This window comes from Bidens hawaiensis, unplaced genomic scaffold (assembly GCF_021521415.1).
Source record: "Bidens hawaiensis isolate Kalapana, Puna unplaced genomic scaffold, B.hawaiensis_p1.1 tig00030808_1, whole genome shotgun sequence".
Taxonomy (NCBI): domain Eukaryota; kingdom Viridiplantae; phylum Streptophyta; class Magnoliopsida; order Asterales; family Asteraceae; genus Bidens; species Bidens hawaiensis.
The window spans coordinates 6,475-30,417 of record NW_027495155.1 but is presented as its reverse complement, the minus strand read 5'-3'; the positions used below and the strand labels follow the sequence as shown (position 1 = coordinate 30,417).

General features: G+C 36.7%; 1 protein-coding gene across 1 annotated transcript; it reads right to left on the bottom strand.

Annotated features, from left to right (window-relative positions):
• Nucleotides 1-5,373: 5,373 nt before the first annotated feature.
• LOC143581105 (uncharacterized) lies at nt 5,374-8,195 on the bottom strand. The gene is made up of 2 exons (XM_077063967.1): nt 7,298-8,195; nt 5,374-5,867 (listed from the first exon to the last, which is right to left on the bottom strand). The coding sequence occupies exons 1-2, from the start codon at nt 8,193-8,195 to the stop codon at nt 5,374-5,376; spliced, it is 1,392 nt and encodes a 463-aa protein (XP_076920082.1).
• Between the last annotated feature and the right edge of the window lie 15,748 nt (nt 8,196-23,943).

The window sequence follows — 23,943 nt, the reverse complement described above, 5'->3', positions numbered from 1 at the left end:
TCGAATTCACGTTTTTATATACCGACATATACCATGTCATTCGTCGTTCCTATACGCTCGTATACTATCGCATTCAAAACATTCAAAGCTCAATTAACTCGTATACAATCAAATGATCAAATCACGTCAATAAGTAGAGGGAGATGTGGTTATTAAAGTAAAGGGTGTTTGTTTCGGATTCCCCCTGATGTTAGTGTTGTAGAATTTTATGCATTATTTGTTTGTGAGACAAACTAGTGATTCTATGCGCATGTTGCACAGCGAATTCATTCTTCTTGCGACGGCGAGTCAATACGAAATCGGCCAGTATTAATTACGATTGTTACGATACCATAATTAAACCTAAAAATAAATACATCACATTAAAATATATAAAATGAAATTTATTCGGTTGGTAAAACCCAAGTGTTGAAACCGGACGTTGGTTAAGACCAAGCGTTACGACGACGAGTCAACGCAAATTTGATCTGTATAGGTTGTGTTCGTTACATCGGTAAAACCCAGGCATTGGTAAAACCCGGGCGCTGGTAAAACCTAAGCGTTACAGCGACGAGTCCATGCGAATTCGGTTGGAATGAATTAGGTTCATTACAATATGAAAGCAACAAAAAAAAGGCAAACAGAAAGTAAATATTAACCAACTAACATTTCAGCTTCTGAAGATAAATGAGCCGAACCTAGCTAACTTGTTTAATTATGAGTCAGGGCACATGAGCTCGTGCCCGCCTAAATTGACTCGATTACTTTACAACCCTACACATTTTAGTTTAGTTCATGAATGGATAGTCCCTTGTACACCCCTAATTACTATTCAAAAAAACACTCTAAAATTCACCAAACATACTTTCTTTTATATTGCTATGGTAGTTATAATGTCCAATAAAGATGTGTATGTATGCTGCATATTATATGGTAAACCATAAGTCAAGCAAAAAGGCCCCCACATTCACCAAATGTCACACCCTTGATTCATGACCAAGAAACCTAGCATGCTAGCTAACTCAGGATCCCAACCACAAACCTAACTTCCAACAGTTACTCACAATCCTACCGTTATAAAACCTGTTTATAGGTTTCTTACAAACCAAGCAACCACAGCCATTTGAAAGCTAACATAGGGCCCACACTCGGTAAACACTGATTGTTGCTGTTCTTTGTCCTTAATGTCGGTAGATTTTGCTTTATGAAGATGTTTGTTATAGGTATCATACCAAACCCATGAAAGTGATGGATCTATGATCTTGTTATTAGGCTCGTTAATTACCGATAATTGGGGTTATTATACGATAACTAAAAGAGTATGCCAAAGTTTGGTGAAGAAGTCGTTATCATTTATGGTTTAAGATTTGTTTTCCATTTCTTAATCATTTTTTTTAAATCGTAACCTACCATTTTGTTGAAAATGGAAATTGGAAAAGGAATGAACCTCTAAATCAACACTTCGATAAAGATGCTGAAATCATATGTGTATTTTATTTTGTAATCTATTTTACTTTTTTTTATTATTCTATTTTGGGTTTCATTTATTAGTAACTAAGTTTTACAAGCATCTTATTAAACACTAACTTTTATCATCTTATGTTTTATAAGTATTCTTTTCCTTTTAAATTAAATAAGACGGATAAGAGTATAAGACATATGAATCTTGCTTATTATTATTATTATTATTATTATTATTAACTTGAAAAATAGGTAACAGTGAAAAAAAACGTTTATAAAATATTTAGGTTGTGTTTGTTTTTACTTCAAACGTCTGCAAAAGGTTTATGTTGCGGGCGCGCAGACATAAGCATCTGAAGATAGTTTATTTAAAAAAAAATGAAAAAGATCTGAAAACTGTTTTTATAGTCTTAAAAAATAAGCTAATATTCATTATGTTCACACTTCTTCACACTTATTCATACTTCTTAACATCCTACTAACACCCAATGTCCAACACCACCACCACCCATCGTGCGCCACCACCACCACCCACCACCGCCGCCACCATCAACCAACCATCACCACGACTGTTCATCACCACCATCGGCCACAACCACCGTCCACTACCACCACCCATTGTCTACCACCACCACCCGTCACCACCATCCACCGCCACCACTGTTCACCACCATCCACCGTCTGAATTTAAGATCTCCCGATTCCTTTATGCGACTAGAATTTCAATGTGGGGATGGTTATGGATTACATATAACATAGAAATAATATGTATGTTTAAGTATCAGTATATTTATAAGGAATATTGGTTTTAAATAATCTCAAGTATGTCTTATTAGCAAATGACAGTCACAACTTTAAACTTGACTGGTGGCGGTCCCAATTAAAGGGGTATTTGTTTTTAACGGATCGTGACTAACTTATGTTAACTCTGATAGTGATTTGCTGATGTGGCCCTTCTTCTCCGGCCGCATCACGTCGAAAAACTGTCGGAAACCTACAACTTGTCTCCATTCTCCCTAATATCGTTACACCTGCCGGAAACCGAGATGTTACAACACCGTATCGCTTTCTCTTTCCCTTCATTCAAAACCTAACCGACGTGCCGTCGTCGTTGTCTCCGGGGAAGTCCACCCTCTTTAATCGTGTATCATTCGAGGTAATTGACACATCATTTGACTCATTTTCATCCCATTAACAAAAGCCCTGCGTTTATTTTGTAAATCATGTAACATTGATTTTGAATTTTTGAAAAGATCAGGTTTGGTATCTAGGGAGTGGCCATGGAAGAAGATGAAATATGCTTCATTTTCTAATTTTCTATGTGTTTTGAAGAGGGGGGGGGGAGACAGTGTAATAATATTAGGGAGAACGTAGGCGAGTTGCAAGTTTTCGGCGTGATGCGGCCGAAAAAAGAAGGTTTACGTAAGCAAATCACTAACAGAGTCAACATTCGTTAGTCATGGTCCATTAAAAACAAATACACCTTTGATTGTGACTAGCTATTATTTACCTTAAGATTCTTTAAAACCAATGTTTTATTTATAAATTAATACATTTTGATGACAATAATTTTATAATTCCAAACATAAATTTGTTTTTAGTATAATGATAGCTACTTTATTTCATAATGCAAAGCAAAAAAAAATCATCATTAAATATTATCTTTTTATTATTTAATGTTTAGTCGTTATCATTATTTTGATTTCCTCTTTTATTTTTCTGTTTGTTTGACTACGTACATAAAGACACAATACCTCTTTTTGGACTTTTCATCTCCTTTTTATTGTTGAAAATGTAAATATAAATAATACGGAGTAGCTAAAACAATATTTTTGTCAATATTAAAAAAAAAGTGATGACATAATAACTTATTATTGATGAAGTTACAGATAAAACAAAATCCTTCTACTAATTATTTAAAACATACAAAAAAAGGCTACATTTGGAATAAATAGAGTATTAGTTGGCAAGCAACAAGTCGAATAAGATAGTAGAGTACAAAACGATATGAATATAGTCTATAGAGCACTTACAGTTAGTTATAGCTAGGCTGTTAATAAAGCATTCATACAATCTAACTCATAAGTAAATTGATAAGTTTTTTCAAAATTTATAGTACTCGTGTCATAGTTTGAAAAATTAGGTTTTACATGTCAGCTTACGGTTTTGTACTTGAAATAATCGGTGTAAAAAATTGTTTTGTGTTTGTTATAAAATGAAGATAATAGAGTAGAGCATGATGGTGGATAAATGATTTGATTCTAGTACTTGTGTAATTATGTGATGTGTGGCACTTTTGGTGCTCAAATCATATCTTCCTAGTGAATCCAACTGTTTTTACTTTGTATTATTTTTCTTTTAATCATCATGTATTCTTTCTCTCGAGTATCTTCTTTCTTTAATTTCCTAAGCTGTAAAAATATAATCGACAATAAAAGAACGAACCACTTGAATGTTCTAAAATAGACTAGTGTAGTAAAATCTGTGTGTATAATCATGTGTTAAGTTGTATATCTTTTTCAGTAGTATTGTTTATTCCTTATTGGAATGAGTGCTAATGATTTTGTTTGCTTCTATCAAACCTAACGTAGACTGCCTAAGACTAACAGTTCTGTAATTCTGAAATTTTTTCTTAATAGGATCTGAATTTGTTGGTCTTATATTAATTTTGCGAGGAAAAATCATAATAAGATAATTCATTAACTCAATAAGTATATGGAGAATGTTATTTGTGTGAATAATAATCTCAAAACACATTTATACTCTAAACCTCTTAAATTGTATTGATGTTTATTTTAATTTCACTTCATTTTAAATAAATCCAAATATACTAAAATAAAATGACAATGGTGACATTATAATCATCACCAACAAAAAAAAAACAATTATGACTTCCGTTGATCAAAACTGAACCTGGTTGGGCTAAAAAAATTGGTTTATGCACCTCTACATTATGTTAGAACATAAAATGAAAAACGGAAAATATGTTAAGGCACATTAGGTGAAAATACTATTAGCGACAATCAACAAGAATTCATCACTAAGCCTTGCGGTGACATTAACTTTTTTAAGGTTACTAGGTTAGGACGACTTTTATAATTGATGTAGTTTTTGGCATATTCAAATCGACTTATGTAAACCGATGAACCGACAAACATTAGGTCTTTCGACCAATGCATGACCCTTAGAAATTTTGAAAACAATACTATGTTAGAACTAGAGTATCATGACAATGACAATTAGCTATTTCACATAATACATACTACATTAACTATTATAGTCTAAAGAAAGAAGTGGAAGACAAATTCTTACTTCTTAGCCAGTTAGCCTCTTAGGTGTGAAACATCAAGGCTAAAGCCCATAAGCTAGAGCTTGTGTAAACATTTTTATACGATAGAACCTAGCCCAATTGACAAAAAGTATCACTTTGTCCGGCTCACTTCTTCATTTGAACCTTATTGACAACCTACAGACACGTCAAAAGGATCCTTATCAGCCCAACAAGTCTATAATCAGAAAGAAAACACGAACATATGCGTGTGAAATTTATATACAGCATGACATGGTATTGGCTCAATGACTTCAATCCAAAGTCGTTTACTTTAAACCAGTGAACACCTTTAGATGCTCATGTCGTATTCGTGGTCATGTAGCTGTCACAATTTTTTGGTTCGCATCCTTTTAACACACCTAATTGAAATGGATCAAAATTTTACAACACTTTTAAAAGCGACCAACCACTCTTCAAAAGATGAAAATAATATAACGGAACTAAACGAAAAGCATCTATAGGTCTCATACATCCATTTTTTTCTAATTAAAGACTTCTTAATTACATATGCACCACTTTTAGCCTACAACAAATTAATTTACATCCAATCAACAAATAAAACAGCATATAATATATATATGTATGTACTTACATATCTTGGACTAGAAAGGTGTGCTCGGTGATCTCCCACGACTATTATTATCTAAAACTATTTCAAACAAATCCCCTTCAGAAGACTCATCATATTCCGACATTCCTCTATTAACTCTCCCAAAGTTCGAATTTCTCTTTATGGACCGATCTGACCAATGCACGTCTATTCTTCTCATGGAAAAAAGCTCTTTGCTATCTTCAAACTCTATAATCGGAGAACTTATCAATTGTTTAATGAAACACGGATTCGGTGTCCTGTTTAGATTAGATTGTGTATATTTAAAGACACTCTGCCCAAAATTTACAAGTATTGTCACGTCTGTATTTGATGCCAACACTGGATAGAGTGGTGTTTCGAATTCCTCCGCCGTGCAATGGACCGAACAAACAAGTTTTGCGTTTATGGTGAAGTAAACTTTCTTTTCGCTCGGGTTGTACCCGCAACCAATCACTGTGTTGGTTCTTCCCCATTGGTCAGATTTTGAATCACTTAGTTTTACTCCTATAAAAACACATTGAACAAATAAAACATTATAATTAATTAATATTTTTTTAATCTAAAAGTCAAATATTATTAAGCTTCAAATTAAAGAGCGGCGTTGATAATTACAAATAAAATCAGGAGTATCAGATATAAAAGTTAAGCTATAGACCCTAATTCGATTTGAAGACAAGAAATAAAGATTACATTAAACCCAAATGCAACAATCATGCCTAGTCAAAATTTCATACATGGCAAAGCTAATGGTAGATTCTAAAGTGTGTCTGATGCAGTAGGACAACCATATCTATATCCCCAGAGATAGAAAAGTTACTTCAAGTGACACACTCGGCTTAAAAGAAGACCTTCAACAAAATGCATAGTATACAAACATATAGTGCTAGTGTGCTAGTGATGGTTTCAAAAACAAAAGGCTGCCATTAATAGAGGATATCGTGAGGGAGTAAAGTCTAGTTGAAATTCCTCAATCATAATCCTACGTCCCCACAAACTTTTATTTTGAACCACGCCTTCGTAGAGTTGTAACTCTAGCAAACCGCCTAATCCAATCACCCTAAATAAGTTTGGGGTTGCCTCCACTGCTCCTCCGATCCAAAGTGAAGGTTGATTGTCCTTGTCTCATACTTCCGCTTAATATGGCCAAACTATCTTAATTTTCCTTCCATTATCTTATCTATACTAGTCGCCCATAGTCTTTCTATAAAAACATTATTTCTTATCCGGACTACCTTTGTGTGATCACATCCACCTCAACATCCTTATCCTTGCTACCTCCCGCTTGGACGTTTGCATCTTTTATGGCCCATCAATCTGTATCAATGTACCATATAACATAGTCGGTCAAACTACAATCCTATTGAATTTAGTTGGGAAATTATTATCACTCATCACCCCAGAGGCCACCCTCCACCTACATCAACCTGCTTGAAGCCAATGTGATACGTCATTTTCTATAACCCCCCCCCCCTCCCACGACAATTAATTTGAAGAAATGATCGGAGATAAATTGGTTGCTTGCGGAACCACATGACCCCTCAATGGTGTTATGGACATCCTTCTTGCCGGTGATATCATTGAAGTCGCAATGAATATATTTCATCCCGAACCAACCACTCTTTAGACTATTTCCCTCTTAGGTAACTAAATAGGCAAATATGTCATTCCAGCTATGTTAATTTATAATATATTTTCTATAATAAGTATATTTATAAAAGTAAATACACATTTATGGTAATATTATTGGGGAATATTTAACAATATAGATAAATACTGTATCAATTTATAACCTTAACAAATACTTAACACTATTGTTATTGTTATACGGGATTGTTTAATACCTCACGTGTGAACATTTATGTAATACGTAATTCTCGAATCAAGATTGATTATGTATTAAACACTAATGTATTAGGTTGTGATTATAATCATACCTTCTAGATAAATCGAGCCGTCCGAGTTAAAGCCGATTGATCCAGGATAACTTCCCGGTAACTTCAATGGAATCGAGCCACCTCTAGCGAGCCCCAACGACAACACGACGAACATTTCCATTTTCCCCTCATCTTTATCCTTACCGCCACTCCGGCCCTTCAACACTTCAACTTTGGCAAACACAGTCTCGTTACTTACACAATTACTATTACTGTTACCGTTACTTTTTGTCAGATGAATCAAAGACTCGGGTGACGCTTTATCACTAACCGGGCTCCCTTTAATCAACATAATCTTTTCCCCTTCTCCCTTATCTACCCTCAACTTTCCACTCATTTCACTTTCGGCTTCATCCTCGTACAAGGACAAAATCGTAATTTCAAAATACGCTTCTTGCGGGAAAGGCGATGAATTCCCTAGAGCCGGACCGGGTAAGGGCAACGCGGCTTTAATAACCGAAACAGCCGCCATTGACGAACCGGTCTTCGTGACAACTTTCCTTAAGCCCGAATTAAACCGAATCTTTTGCATGATATCATCTGATCCCCGACAAACCTCCCAACCGATCTCCATCATCTCCACATCTTTCACGTCTCGGGCCCCACCACAGTACCCGACAATCGATTTACTCGATTGAGATGACGAAGACGTGATGAAGTTATTGAAAGCGAAACGTGACCACCCGTTTTCGACAGCGTCCTTAACAAGTGACGGGCTGTCCGACCGATTAAAGAGTTGTTTTGATATCCCGTTGTGTAAAGATGTTACTTGTTGTATAATTGGTTGTTTTGATGGTGGTTTATTGAGATGGTTGTAGAAGCGTTGAATGAGGTAGATAAATATGAGGAATATTCCGGTGGATACTACCACCAACGCCACCAGTGCCCGGACGTCCATCCGTGTGGCTGACCTGAGTTTTGTTAATGTTGGTTGACTGCTGGAGTAGTTTAACTGTTTTAAGGCAACGCAGCATGGAATGACAACAACAAATAGAGAATATAATTTCAATATTTTAATAAGTAATTAGCAATCCAAAGTTTTTTATTTTATTTTATTTATTATTGTTCTTTAATTTTTTTAAGACCGACGTTATCCTTTTGCAATATTAAAAATGGTGGAGTACCTTTCAACTGAGTATATAAAGATGTTTGAAGTTAATTACAAAATATGTTTCAAAAAGACAAAAGACTTAGCAATTCACTTTAATGTTTTGTTAATCACTTTTGCTTATACACCTATGATTAATATTATTAGATTATGAAATTGCAAACCAATAACCAATGTCTACAATTGATACAAAGACAATTATGACGACTAAGCACACTCTAAAGTAGATAAACATCCATATGCATATCATGAACCCAATGATTTAAATTTAAACAACAAGAAGACAAAACCCCGAACAATTTTGTGAATTGTTATAGCAATACAAGTACAATATTGAGATGAAAAGATATGGCGTATTTGTAGGGCTCTATGGCATACAAAATTCGGAGCTGAGCAAAAGTATCTAATAATTTAGTCTCTACGTTCTATTTAATTTTACTACAAATTTTCTTCTTGTCCGCTTTGTAAGCACTTATAAGTGTTCTAATACCTAAAATGGAGTTCTAAAACAAGTTTTAACTACCATCTCAAGAGTTAAGTCTCTATGACTCGATCTATATTAACACACACAAAATTATCAACTTTCAACCCTGAAGAGTGTTGTCTGGTACAGAAAGACAGAGAGAAAAGAATTGAAAGCTGAAAATATTGTATTGATTAGTTGTTGTATTACAATGATAAGAAAGAACCCTATTTATAATTATTACAATGTAATAAATAAGGTAAAGACTTGGAGAAAAAGTTTGCTGGGATTGGGGAGGAAATCGTGGCCAATCTTTTAATTTTCGGAAATGATGTAACAAATCTTTGACTGATCCATTCTTTTTAACACTCCCCCTCAAGTTGAATAGTGGGATCACCAATACTCAACTTGCTCAAACAACTACTCAAAGCATTTCCGTTGACGGCCTTTGTGAGTATATCTGCAAGTTGATCTTTTGATGGAACATACGGAAGTTCGATGATTCTTTCTTCCAATTTCTCTTTGATGAAATGTCGATCTACCTCCACGTGTTTAGTCCGGTCATGTTGAACTGGGTTTTCAGAGATTTGTATTGCAGCTTTATTGTCACACATAACTTTACTGGGAACAACTTGGGGAAAGCCAATATCTTCTAACAGCTTCCTGATCCACAAAACTTCACTTAACCCTCGAGCTATACCTCTAAATTCTGCTTCTGCACTTGACAAGGCAACTACCTTCTGTTTCTTACTCCTCCATGTAACGAGGTTTCCACCAACCAAGGAGAAATACCCTGATGTTGACCTTCGGTTTCCTTTATCTCCTGCCCAGTCTGCATCGGTGTAGAGCTCAACAGTTAAATGTCCATTTGGTTTGAACAATACTCCATGGCCTGCGGTTCCCTTGAGATATCTTAATATTCTTTGAGCAGCTTCCATGTGGGCAACTTGTGGTTGATGCATGAACTGACTCACCACTCCAACAGCATAAGCTATATCAGGACGAGTGTGAGAGAGGTAAATTAACTTGCCCACAAGCCGTTGATACCTTTCTTTGTCTGCCAGTTTTCCATCGGGTTCCATGTGAAGGTTGTGGTTCACTACCATTGGAGTATCTGCTGGTTTACAGTCAACCAGTCCTGTTTCTGCTAGGAGATCAAGAACATACTTTTTTTGGCAGATGAATATCCCCTGTTTGGACCTCAAAACTTCTATCCCGAGAAAATACTTGAGATTCCCAAGGTCTTTCATTTCAAATTTTGAAAAAAGATTTGTTCTCAGTCGTGCTATTTCTTCTTCATCATCTCCGGTAATGATCATGTCGTCTACATATATGATCAGGCAAGTAACAAGACCTTTTCTTCTTTTGAGGAATAGGGTATGATCAGCATTGCTTTGGTTATACCCATACTCTTTCATGGCCAAAGTGAATTTTCCGAACCATGCCCTAGGAGACTGCTTTAGCCCATATAGGGATTTCTTCAACCGACAGACTTCCCTTTCTTTAAAGTCCCCTGAAAAACCAGGAGGTGCTTCCATGTATACTTCTTCTGTTAGGTCTCCATGAAGAAAGGCATTCGTAACATCAAACTGGTGTAAAGACCACTTCTTGTTAGCTGCTATAGAGAAAAGGACTCTGATCGTGTCCATTTTTGCAACCGGTGAGAATGTTTCAGAGTAATCAATCCCATATGTCTGAGTGTACCCCTTGGCAACAAGTCGAGCTTTGTATCTTCCAATGGAACCATCTGGTTTGTATTTTATTGTATACACCCATCGACATCCAACTGTTTTCTTTCCCTCAGGAAGAATACACCTTTCCCAGGTGTTGTTTTTCATGAGAGCACCCATCTCCATTTTCATAGCTTCTTCCCAGTTCTTATCTCCTTGAGCTTCTTTCACAGAATTAGGTATTTGTTGAGAGTATAATGAACTGGTAAATGCTTTAGCGCTGTCAGATAAGTTCCCGTTGACCATATTCGCTACAGGATACCTTGAATTTTTTGACTGTTTTTCTGGGGAGTATCGAGTTGGAGGAACCCCTCTATTAGACCTGGGAGGAAGAGTGTACCTCTCGGTTGTATCTGCTATAACTGATTCAACATTATCAACCTGTGGAGTAGGTTGCTCTTCCACTACTGATTCAGCCTGTGGATCTGGAGTTTCTGTTGTTGTAGATGGAGTTTCTGTTGGTACTTCAGGTATCACGTTGGGTGGACTCTCTTCAGTGGTACTGTGCTCCGTAGATTGTGTGGCTGTGTTTGAAGGGCTCACCGTACTGTGATGATTCTCTGTTGTTACTTCTTCAGATGAGGAAAATTGAGCTAGCCAACTCAGAGTGTCTATACACTCATTCTCCCCCTGACCACTGAGTTGGGTGTCATAGAAATATTGGGTTTCAAGAAAGTCAACGTTCATTGTGGTAAACATTTGACGAGTTTTTGGATTATAACACCGATACCCTATTTAGTCAATCCCATAGCCGACAAATACACATTTCTCAGCACATGGGCCGAGCTTGTCCCGGTTGATTTTGGGTATATGAACAAACGCGATACACCCGAAGATTTGAGGTTCGAGTGTAAGAGGATGTGGGACATTGGAACATTTAGAAAGACAATCTAAGGGGGTTTTAAACTTGAGAATTTTTGTGGGGAGCCGATTCAAAAGGTAGACAGAGGTAGCAACTGCTTCAGGCCAGAAAGATGTTGGAACCTGAGATTCAATCAGCAGGGCGCGAGTCATTTCAAGAATAATTCGGTTTTTCCGTTCGGATACACCGTTTTGTTCAGGGGTATAGGAACAAGAAGTTTGATGGATTAACCCATTGGTTTTGAAGAACTGTTTCATAGGTGTATTGACAAACTCTCCCCCATTATCAGATCGAAGGATTTGAATTTTAGTTCGGAATTGTGTTTGAATCATAGAGTAAAAAATAGCAAATTTTTCATACACTTCAGATTTGGTTTTTAAAAAATATACCCATGTCATGCGAGTGCAGTCATCCACGAATAGTAAGAAGTACCGGAAACCCTGTCCCCCCAACACAGGGGCAGGACCCCACACATCAGAATGAATTAGGGAGAAAGGAGTGTCAACTCTCGTGTTGCTAGGTTTGAATGGTTGTCGATGGCTTTTTGCATATAGACAGGTTTCACATTCTATTTTTCCATTTGAGGGAAAAAATTTTGGAAATAAAAGATGCAAATATCCATTAGACGGATGCCCTAACCTTCTATGCCACAGCCAGGCTTCTCGTTTGTCGGTTCCATGTGCCAACATCACAGTACCCTTTTGAGCCACTTCATCCACATAGTACAATCCTTGGCGCTCAGTACCACGTCCAATAATCGCACCCCGTCCTGATATCCTGTATAAGACAGAAAGTAGGATGCATTAGTACCGTTCAATTTAACTCTTTGGTTATGTGGCTAACCGAGAGTAGTTTTTGCGATAGTGACGGGACATAAAGGCAGTTTGGTAATTTCAGAGTTGGTGAAACTTCAATTGTTCCTCCCCCTTTCACCGGCATCGTTCCACCGTTGGCGGTATAAATTTGGTTTCTTCTAGGGTTTGACCTTGACCGAATATCCGACGGGTCAAACGTCATGGTATCGGTTGCACCCGAATCGAAAATCCAAGAGTCATTTCCTATATAGTTGGTTGGCATGGTTAGGAAGTTGACAAACCAGGACCCCAATTCTATGAGAGGTTAATAGGATTCGAATCAATCAAAATGTACTACACCTGTAGTCGCGATCAATATCAGACCTACTAAGCAATCGAGAAGAGGGACTGGCTATCAACAAATCCAAGGAAAAATGGTGGCAGCGGTGGCGGCGGTTCACGGCGGTTAATGGTGGCAGCGGTGGTTTGGTCGGAATTTTGGGTTTTGGATAGGTGTTCCACGGCGGCGGCGGCGGCGTTTCGCGGCGCAACTGCGGTGGTTTGGATTTTGGATTGATTGTTGAGATTGTTGGGTTGTTTCGAGGATCATGAACTCTGCTTTGATACCATGTTGTCTGGTACAGAAAGACAGAGAGAAAAGAATTGAAAGCTGAAAATATTGTATTGATTAGTTGTTGTATTACAATGATAAGAAAGAACCCTATTTATAATTATTACAATGTAATAAATAAGGTAAAGACTTGGAGAAAAAGTTTGCTGGGATTGGGGAGGAAATCGTGGCCAATCTTTTAATTTTCGGAAATGATGTAACAAATCTTTGACTGATCCATTCTTTTTAACAAAGAGGCATGAGCCAAATTCGTACTCAAAGCCCGAGTTATCAAGACGCAATAGGTTTTAGTTCATCAAGGCCTATTAGGCAGTTATGCCTACATGGCAACATGCAAAAGGAGTTATGTAACGTTAATCCCACAAACAAGGCACGCATGAGACGTCATTATCTGTTTGATTATGCAACCACTACGGGACCACCACCCTCAGGGTAGTGACGGAGAAACCCTACGACAGTACAAATAGAGGATAATGATTCATAGTAAAGTACACAATTCTTTTATGTATTTATATACTAATATTCTAACATACCTATTAAAAATACACCATTGTTATGTGTATATACTTGTGTTGATTTACGAGAACTCATATATTATAAACATCTAGACATATGTAGACTCACTATACTTTATAATCTATATGAGTACAAAACTTGTTACTAGTAGAAGAGACACTAGATGTGACGTTTAGAAATTAATAATTTAGAGAGACAGTAACTGTAACCTTTATTATTTGCTTTATATTTTAATTTTAAAAGAAATAGTACAGATTGGTTTGCGTATTTAGGATTTAGGATTAGGCTTATGTTTATATCAAGAATTTCAAATGAACAAATTTGAAATGGTTGCTAATTTTGATGGGCTCGACCACCCTTCTTCTATGGGCCACTTTTTACTTAAATAAGGGCCAATGACTAAACTCACCAGGCTGTGAATACCTGATAAGATGCTTCTACTGAATGTAGAGGTGTTAAAAAATCCAGTTCACAAACTGACCGGAAAACACCTCAAAACCGGTTTGGGTCAAACATGTTTCCACAACAACCCAACCCGCAGGTTTGTATAGCGGTTTGTCCTTTGAAGACGCAAAGCGGTTTAGGAACTAAACCAGTGTGAAAAAACAACACGTATAAGACTTTTACTTGATTAAAACTGGTGAGCTTAAAAATGGCTATTTTGGGGAAATATCAAAATCACTTTTGTATTTGGAAAAAACAAATAACCCAATCTTGTGTAAAGCCTTTCCAAATGGGTAAAAGGGTCAAACGAGAATTCTTCATATAGTAAAATTTGTTGTAATTAAAAGCAATAATTAAAGTTTGTAGAAGGATTTGATTATTCACACACCATTTGACATATTCAAACACTCACCATACAAGCCGTATGAGACCTATACGACTTGTATGACACGTGTGTTACCACATGGAAAAGGGTGCTGACAAAAACATACACAGAAAGGGTGTACGAATATATCATCCCGTGTAGAACTGAACAATTTGCAACAGGTATAAACTTTTCTGAAGAAGTCGAACTGCAGGTTTCATGGTTGGTCATGGGGTTTCCAACGGCCCGAAAATTACATTCTTGGTTCTACACACTTCTAGCTCACCTCTTAATTTGATTACTAGAACATAGATATATACTCAGGTGATCTTCATCTTTACATATATTCTTCATCTTAAGAAGATCAAAATCAAGAGCTAGAGCAAGTGAACAACTTTCAAGCACCACCGTTCTATTTTTGTATCAAGTGATCAATACCTTATTTACTGAGGCAATTTAGAAGGTTAACACTACATTTAAAATAATGAGACGCCGTAGAACGTAATCACTACATTGTAATAATCTGTAAGGTAATCAATACCTATTCTTAGTGAGACATTATGCACTAGTGATCTCTGCCGCACTAAAGAGACTTTTTGGTGGAACAACTCTTAATCAAAAAATCAAGGACATTACACTTGAGCCTCTAGAAATCGAGTTTTATCTCTTTTTTTAAACCGTTTAGTTACTTCAAGGTTTTAAATATCCATAGTTCTTTTATAATATGTTGTATTGGTGTTGTCGGTAGGAATTGAGTTCCACTTGCTGCGTGGGTGTAGTTTGGTGTTGGGTTTGTATTTAGCTTGGGGATGGACCACCATTTTATTCATTAATGGTGTTTGTTGTGCACTTCTCTCGTTCATCTTCATGAGCGAATCTTTGATTCCACAAAGATGGTTATCTTCCATAAAGTTTGTCAAATCGGATTTGTGCAAATTTTATTAGTGACATTTCTAAGAACGAGTTGGGGTATTTGTTTCATCGGAAAAAAAAATACTTAACAAGATCTAAAACGAAGATGTAATAAGTTTGTTTTCGGATATTGAAAAGTTACATAAAACGCTTATAAAATTTGCTTTTTTAATTTAAAAACGTTGTGTTATCTTATTTATGCTAATTTGTAAACTAAATCTTGGTCCTATTATTAAACGAAAGGTTTATGAAAACCCACGAGAAGCGGTTGGGCATGTTTCGACCCTCGAGAAATGATAAATTACATTTATAGATTCGAAAACATGGGTCAACGTAAAAATTTAAAGCTCCGCTAGTAATGATTACTTAATCATCAAAGAACAACCCTAAGGTTTGCCCTTGATAATATTCCTAACGAATTTTTTATGTTCACAAAAATGATTAAAAAACGTAACACAAACCTGACCCGCTCATGTAAAATATTGACAACATTTTTGCCATTATTGGGCGTCACACATATCCACCTAGTAGTACAAAACTCATTTTTGGATTAAGTCAATGAATAGGAAAAGGATAAGAGAAAGCGATACTAGAAATTCAAAAAGCGAAAGGCTAAAAAAACAAGTGGGAAAGCTAATCAATAACCATTTACTTTGTTCGGTACTCGATGCTTAGAAGTACTTTCGTGTTGGATTTACTCATAAACGCAGTTCTAAATATCAGAGTTAATTAAAACATTTGCGAAATATAATAACTTTCATAAGACATTTCATAACAATCCAAAACTTGTCTTAAACAAACAACTTGTCTTTCAAAAAACTAAGTAATTAAAACATAACACGTCTTGAGCCTTCCGATGCCAGTCTCTTATTCAACGCCACGTGTCCCTTCAAGCGAGCTGCCTCATCCTACTCACCTGCGTGCATACTAAAAGTCAGCTACGCTGAGTGAGTTCTAGTTAATCACATAACATACAATACATTCATGACCACATATTTTCATACTTTCGTTTATAATATACTTACTTACTTTCGACTTTCTTTCTGTCATATACTTACCTTACGTTTTAAAGAGCATTACGCCCTATATCCTTCGCCGATATTATTAGGGTCGGTTCCCTACATTCGCCGACATTATTAGGGTCGGTTCCCTACATTCGCCGACATTATTAGGGTCGGTTCCCTCGTCGCCGCTTATCAGCATACGACTTCTGTCTGTCTTGAGCAGCTTTCATCCTTGCTTTGATATGATCAAACTTTGATGAGGTTTCTTGCACAACTTCTAAACTTCCCATCTCTTTCTGACCAATCTCTCCCCAACACACCGGGGTCCTACATCGTCTACCGTAAAGCATCTCAAACGGTGGCATACCAATACTCGAATGGTAGTTGTTGTTATAAGAGAACTTTGCTAGATGCAGATGATCATCCCAACTTCCTCCAAAGTCTAAAATACAAGCACGTGGCATATCCTCAAGGGTTTGGATCGTCCTTTCAGACTGTCCATCGGTTTGAGGATGATACGCCGTACTGATGTTCAATCTCGTTCCCATAGCTTCATGAATTTCTTCCAGAACCTCGAAGTGAATCGAGTATCTCTATCGGACACGATTGACAGTGGTACTCCATGCTTAGATACAACCTCTTTGATGAACAAACTTGCTAACGTTTCTGACGAGATGGCCTCTCGTATAGGCAGAAAGTGAGCACTCTTGGTCAAACGGTCCACTATTACCCAAATGGTATCATGATGCTTAGCTGTACGAGGTAGCTTAGTTATGAAATCCATGGTGATGTGTTCCTATTTTCACTCAGGTATCTCTATCGGTTGCATCTTCCCATAAGGCTTCTGATGCTCGGCTTTGACTTGTAAGCAAGTTAAGCACTTACTGACATAATCTACTACATCATTCTTCATTCCAGGCCACCAGTAGTCTCTTTTCAAATCTTGGTACATCTTCGTAGCTCCTGGATGAATCGAATATCTTGACTTATGAGCCTCATCTAAGATTCGACCTCTGAGATCCCCATGGCGTGGAATCCACATACGGTCAAATCTAGTCTTAACACCATGAGTGTTTTCCATCAACTCGTCTTGCTGGCCATAAATCCTTTCTTTCTTAATTAATCATTCATCTACTAGCACCTCTGACTGTACCTTGACAATCTCTTCAAAGAGACTAGAGTTCATAATCAGCTGGTATGACTTCACTGTTGCAAGGACTTCCTCGGTTTTACGGCTTAGCGCGTCGGCGACCACATTAGCTTTACCGGGATAGTACTTAATGTCGCAGTCATAATCCTTAATCAACTCCAACCATCTTCTCTGTCTCATGTTCAATTTTTTCTGCTCGAAGAAGTACTTTAAACTCTTATGATATGTATAGATAGTACACTTAGTATCGTACAGATAATGCCTCCATATCTTAAGAGCATGCACTACAGCTGCTAACTCTAAATCATGCGTCGGATAAGTACTCTCATGGACTTTCAACTGTCTAGACGTGTAAGCTATCACCTTTCCTCGTTGCATCAACACGCAACCTAGCCCTTGATGCGAGGCATCAGCACAAACAACTAAATCCTCGTCACCGTCGGGTAGAGCAAGGATTGGAGCTTGCGTGAGTCTCTTCTTTAATTCCTCAAAGGCTTCTTCTTGAAACTTTCCCCAACTGAATACTATCGACTTTCGGGTCATACCGGTCAGCGGTGCGGCTATCTTGGAGAAACCTTCGATGAATCTCCTATAGTAGCCAGCTAACCCTAGGAAGCTTCGTATATCAGTCGGATTCTGCGGAGTCTTCCAATTCGTTATCGCTTCTATCTTAGCTGGGTCCACGGTAATCCCTTCCGGATTAATCAGGTGACCTAAAAATTGCACTTCTCTTAACCAGAACGCGCACTTCGAAAACTTAGCATAAAACTTCTCTTTCTTCAGAGTCTCCAATACCTCTCTCAGATGCTCAGCATTGTCAGACTCGCTCTTTGAATAAATCAATATATCATCAATGAAGACGATAACCGACTTATCCAACATCGGCCGACACACACTATTCATCATGTCCATAAATGTTGCAAGAGCATTTGTTAGACCGAATGACATTACGAGGAACTCGTAGTGTCCATACCGCGTTCGGAACGTTGTCTTAGGGATGTCTGCCTCCTTCACCTTCAGCTGATGATAGCCTGATCTGAGATCTATTCGTGAGAACCAACTTGAACCTTGCAGTTGGTCAAACAGATCATCAATCCTTGGCAAAGGATATCTATTCTTTACCGTAAGCTTATTCAACTCGCGATAGTCTATGCACATTCTCATACTCCCATCCTTTTTCTTCACAAACAAAACCGGTGCGTCCCACGGAGAAACACTCGGTCTGATAAAACCCTTGTCGAGGAGTTCTTACAGTTGGGACATCAATTCTTTCATCTCGGACGGTGCTAGACGGTAAGATGCTTTCGCGACGGGTTGGGCTCCTGGTACTAAATCTATCTGGAATTCTATCTCTCGCTCCGCTGGCAACCCCGGAAGATTCTCAGGGAATACTTATGGGTAGTCGTGCACGATAGGAACATCTTTCATTTCTCTCGTCTCGGCCGTAACGTTGACAACATACGCCAGGTAGACACCGCATCCACATCGTAATAAACCTTCAGCTTATATCATCGGAATTACGCTAGGCCTTGAACTTTCCTTATTACCATAAACCGTCACTATACCGCCATCCAATGACATAAACCTTATCAACTTACTTTTACACGCTATACGATCTTTAAACTCAAACGTCAAATCCATTCGCAAACGACATCGAACTCTCTTAAGGTCAATCGTAAAGAGTAGAAAGGAACTCACGTCCCTCTAGTTCTACCTTACAATTCTTAACCATTCTCATACTTTAACGAAAGTATCGCTAGTGGTCACTTCCATAAAGTATCAGGTACACAACTACATTCTTCTTAACGTCTTATTTCATATTTGCTAAACTATGTAGTCTCATACTTTCATTCCTTTTCAATTAGGATGCCTCGACTTTCATCTGTCCTTCTCGATCATCCCTACTTTCTCGTCATTTGCTTCGTTACTCCCGATCCCAGCAAGTTCCTTTATGGAGCTAACTATTGCAGACATACTACCTGTCTTGACTCATTCTAGTTGGCTTATCTCTATTTCTTTCATGCTACTTCCATTTGGACTTTACATTTCGGGTTACCTTTGATGCTTCGGCGAACATTGTTGGCATTGTAGTGCGAAACATTTGAGCAACTCCCTTGGTGTATATAATTACAAGCTCCAGGCGAGATCCTTCTTCTTTACTTCCTAAAGTCGAAGTCCCATTGCCTTCGTATATTACTTTGTCACACCTTCTCCAACAGGTGTCTGGTTGGCACGTGTCTCACCACAGCATTCAGTACGACCTCTTCGCGCTCGTCCCTTTTGTAGCAGTCATCTATCTTATCTCTAGGAAACACAAATGTTATCACTCTAGGAATTATTTAGCACATGATTCGTAAGGTAAGTAGTTAATGACAATGGCCAAGTGTGATTAACTCTTTACATTACTCCTCAGGTTCTACATACTTCCCTTTATGATTTTACTTGTGCTAGTTTCTACTACTCACACAATCATGTAAACATACATATAACCTACAATCTTATCCCTAGCAATTAAGCTAGCATACACACATTCTTTCTTTAGCTATTAAGCTAACATTCAAATATTCTTTCTCTAGAAATTAAGATAACTTCCTTACACATTCTTACTTTATACATGAAATTAATCATATACTTTACCTTTACCGAGCTTGCTTGAGTGACACATGGCTATCTTGAACTGGCATCTTCTTTCTTTTCTTACTTAAATCTCATTCTCTGTTCGAGTCTAAGCATTTAGGATGCTTAAATCTCTCGAACTTTGCTCTGATACCAACTTGTAAGGCCCCGTTACCGGTAGCCCTACTTTCGTGTTGGATTTACTCATAAACGCAGCTCTAAATATCAGAGTTAAATAAACATTCGCGGAATATAAAAACTTTCATAAGACATTTCATAATAATCCAAAACTTGTCTTAAACAAACAACTTGTCTTTCAAAAAACTAAGTAACTAAAAAACATAACACGTCTTGAGCCTTCCGATGCCAGTCTCTTATTCAACGTCACGTGTCCCCTCAAGCGAGCTGCCTCATCCTACTCACCTGCGTGCATACTAAAAGTCAGCTACGCTGAGTGAGTTCTAATTAATCACATAACATACAATACATTCATGACCACATACTTTCATACTTTCGTTTATAATATACTTACTTACTTTCGCACTTTCTTTCTGTCATATACTTACCTTACGTTTTAAAGAGCATTACGCCCTATATCCTTCGTCGATATTATTAGGGCCGGTCCCCTACATTCGCCGATATTATTAGGGTCGGTTCCCTACATTCGCCGACATTATTAGGGTCGGTTCCCTACATTCGCCGACATTATTAGGGTCGGTTCCCTACATTCGCCGACATTATTATGGTCGGTTCCCTACATTCGCCGACATTATTAGGGTCGGTTCCCTACATTCGCCGACATTATTAGGGTCGGTTCCCTCGTTCTATCTATACCTTTCGTACCTTTCTATACATCCATAATTATAACTTTCATACGTCCATACATTACCTATACATCATATCTTTATACTATCCCTTAACGGCACATGCAATATCCGAAGATCGTTCATGCATCGTCAAGCATTCATTCATACATAAACCATATAGGGCATACACTTACCACTTACGGTAAGTGTATTAACTAATCACATCGAGTATGCACACAGCCCCGAAAACATAACAAGGAAATGGGGCTAGAAACTCACCTGAATGCGGTTCCTTTCTCCGTTTATCGTGATTCCTTTATTTAACGGTGCTATGCTAACTGTATATAGGTTACATGTATTAATACTCGTCTAATCTAATCCTACGGCCTGGTATTTAATTGAACAAGTTATAAGCCAGCGAACTTATAACTAGCGAGGTTAGCTTTCAGCGAACTTAACTCAAGCGAAGTTAGGTTTGGCGAAGTTAACCTTAAGCGAACATATGCCAGGCGAAGTTGTTGCTAAGTGAAGTTATAACCACAACATAGTATCTGGCGAACTTAACTAGCTGCGAACTTATTGTGGCGAAGTTGTCAGGGGCGAACTTGGCTGGCGAACTTGCTTGAAAGCGAACTTGCTTGAAGGAGAAGTTGGCTTGCAGGCGAAGTTATTCAGCATTCACCTTTGTTCATTCGTAATCACCAGAATCACCGTCGTTTCATCGAGAAATTCTTGGATATGACGTTAACAAGTCCCGCGATCATTCGCATGGCCTTGTTCGGGTAAAACTTAGCCCGGAATGACGTAAAGTTTGGACCTTTATGGTAAAAACGTTCAATACTATGTCTAAGGTTTATTTTAAGCGAGCCGTACATGCTTATGGGTTTATTAGGTTCGTCCTAGCATCAAGTTCGCTACTTTACATTTCGTTTAGACCCGATCTATTACCGTTTCAAGTTTCAAGGCTAAACGTTCAATAAAACGTAAACTTTAAAGGTCAAGAACATACCTTTTGTGCTCGTTCGATCTTGGTTAGCTTGTTTAGGAACTCTAGATCTCGTGTAGGACTCGAATAACAAAAATCTAATCACAACTAACGTTTACTCTCTCTCGGATCTTGCTCGTTTCTCTCTCTCGGCCGCCGGCCGTATTTGGTGGTGTGGTGTATGTGTTTTTGGAGTGTGTTAGAGAATAAGATGGTAAGAATGAGGATTTAGGGTTTTAGGATGGTTTAAGGGGTATTAATATCCTTAAAGCCTATGGACATAAGGCTCATTCCCTTTAATCCATCTTAATTAGTCCAAGTTCATGATTTTTACTAATACTAATTAATTATTTAGGCCCGATAACTAAACACAACTTTCTTTTATTAAATACGAAATTTTAGGATGTTACGATTGAAGATATATCACTCCTTATATTTTAAAAAATTAATGCCTTCTATATGTATCTTCTATTTTTTTTTTGTTAATATGTTTATAAGGATTGAACCTTTAACATCTTATATTCTACACATAAATTATATTATCACTCCATCAAAGTGAGAACAACATGTTAATATACATCAATGCCATATATTTAAATAAGTCTTTAGTGTTTCTAAAAATATGCCAATTGTAATAAGTTGACTTCAAAATTTTATTTTAACTTATATACCAACGATTGCTAAATAATTGTGCCGACGAAATGAGTAAGTTAACCCGAAATTGGATTAATTGGATTAATGTAATTTGATTCGAATTCACTTCCAAAATTTTGAAATTCAGAAAACCTAATGCAATTAACCCAAGTAACCCAAAATTTGATTTGATAAACGCCCCTAAATTCTATATTATTAAATTCTTTAACCTCAAGACCGTTCAAATTAGACACGAACAGCCATACTACAAATGTTGTATATAAGCAGATATTTAGAGAATTGTAATGTGTATATTTATGTAACATTGTACAATTTATATTGTAAGAATAAAAATTGTATGGTATTATATTTATGCTATCAATTTACTTATTTTATTGTACTTTTTAAATTTTATTAAAACTTGAATAGTACATTTTTTTGTTGTATGCTGAGAAAGAAATATTTGAAAGCTTATGAAGTTTTTTCTGTATAATTTCTCTTTCTTTTGTATAATTTTATTACGTAATTTCATTATTTGTAATTTTGTTTGTTATATACTATATTTTATTTTCTCATTTAAAGCAATATATTACTTGTAACAGGAATATGCATATTTTTAAGCTTATACCTACTAAGAAACATATTAACAAACAAAACAATATTTTCAAATATATAAACATATATGTTTACATTTTTTTCTAATTTCCATCTGTGTGGTACACGGGTCAATAGCATATCGTAATATATAATCCTCCCTAATAACCAATGTTATTTTAACATATCGTCTTCAACTTTGTGCTAATATTAGAATCCATTTTTTAATAAACTGATATCGATTTAGCATCCTGGGTATTTACACTACTTACATATTTACATGTTTTATCATTTATTTCTAACTTATATGTTTTAAAATTATGTTTCCGTTTGAGAATAACTTGCAATTATAAATTATGTTGCAGTTTGAAAAAAATGATTCAAAATTATGTTGTTTGAAATGACTAGCCATTATACATCATTAATTTTATCATTGGGCCAATATAAATATTTTTAACGTGTATTAACTATATGTAAAACTTTAGCTAATAGATAATAAAGTAAAAAAAAATTATTATATGAAGTTGTCAAAAAACTTTTTATAAGTATTGCTCAAATAAATAATCTAATATTCAAATATATAATTCGATTTGTTACATGACGAATTTCCTAATTTCCACCCCACAGGTCAATAACCTAATAATAATAATAATAATTAATATTAGTATGTTAGTCACATAAGAATCATGCTTTACTCATGTGTATCATACGACCCAGTTTAATTGTTAAATTAGAGGTCTACAAAACTTAACACATAAATAACCTTTAATAAAATAAAAAAAACACATTCGTGGATATCAATATGAATAATAAAATAGTTAAAATTTAGGTATAAGTGTTTGATTGATAGTATGTGTCGGCCAGGTTTTGGGCTTATCTAAAAACCGAAATTGATACTCATACTTCCATAGAGTCTTGCGGCCCCTGCCGACTCAACATCATAATTCCTACCCCATCAGCCGCCAACTCACCCATATATACCCCAACCCAACACAACCCAAACAATCATCCCATTCATATTTTATTCCAATCCC

Excerpts from the sequence above, each read along its gene's own strand:
- LOC143581105 (XM_077063967.1), bottom strand. The coding sequence starts at position 8,195 with ATGGACGTCCGGGCACTGGTGGCGTTGGTGGTAGTATCCACCGGAATA. Across the intron at positions 5,868-7,297 it reads CGGCTCGATTTATCTAGAAG|GAGTAAAACTAAGTGATTCA; the intron begins GTATGATTATAA and ends GTGTTTTTATAG.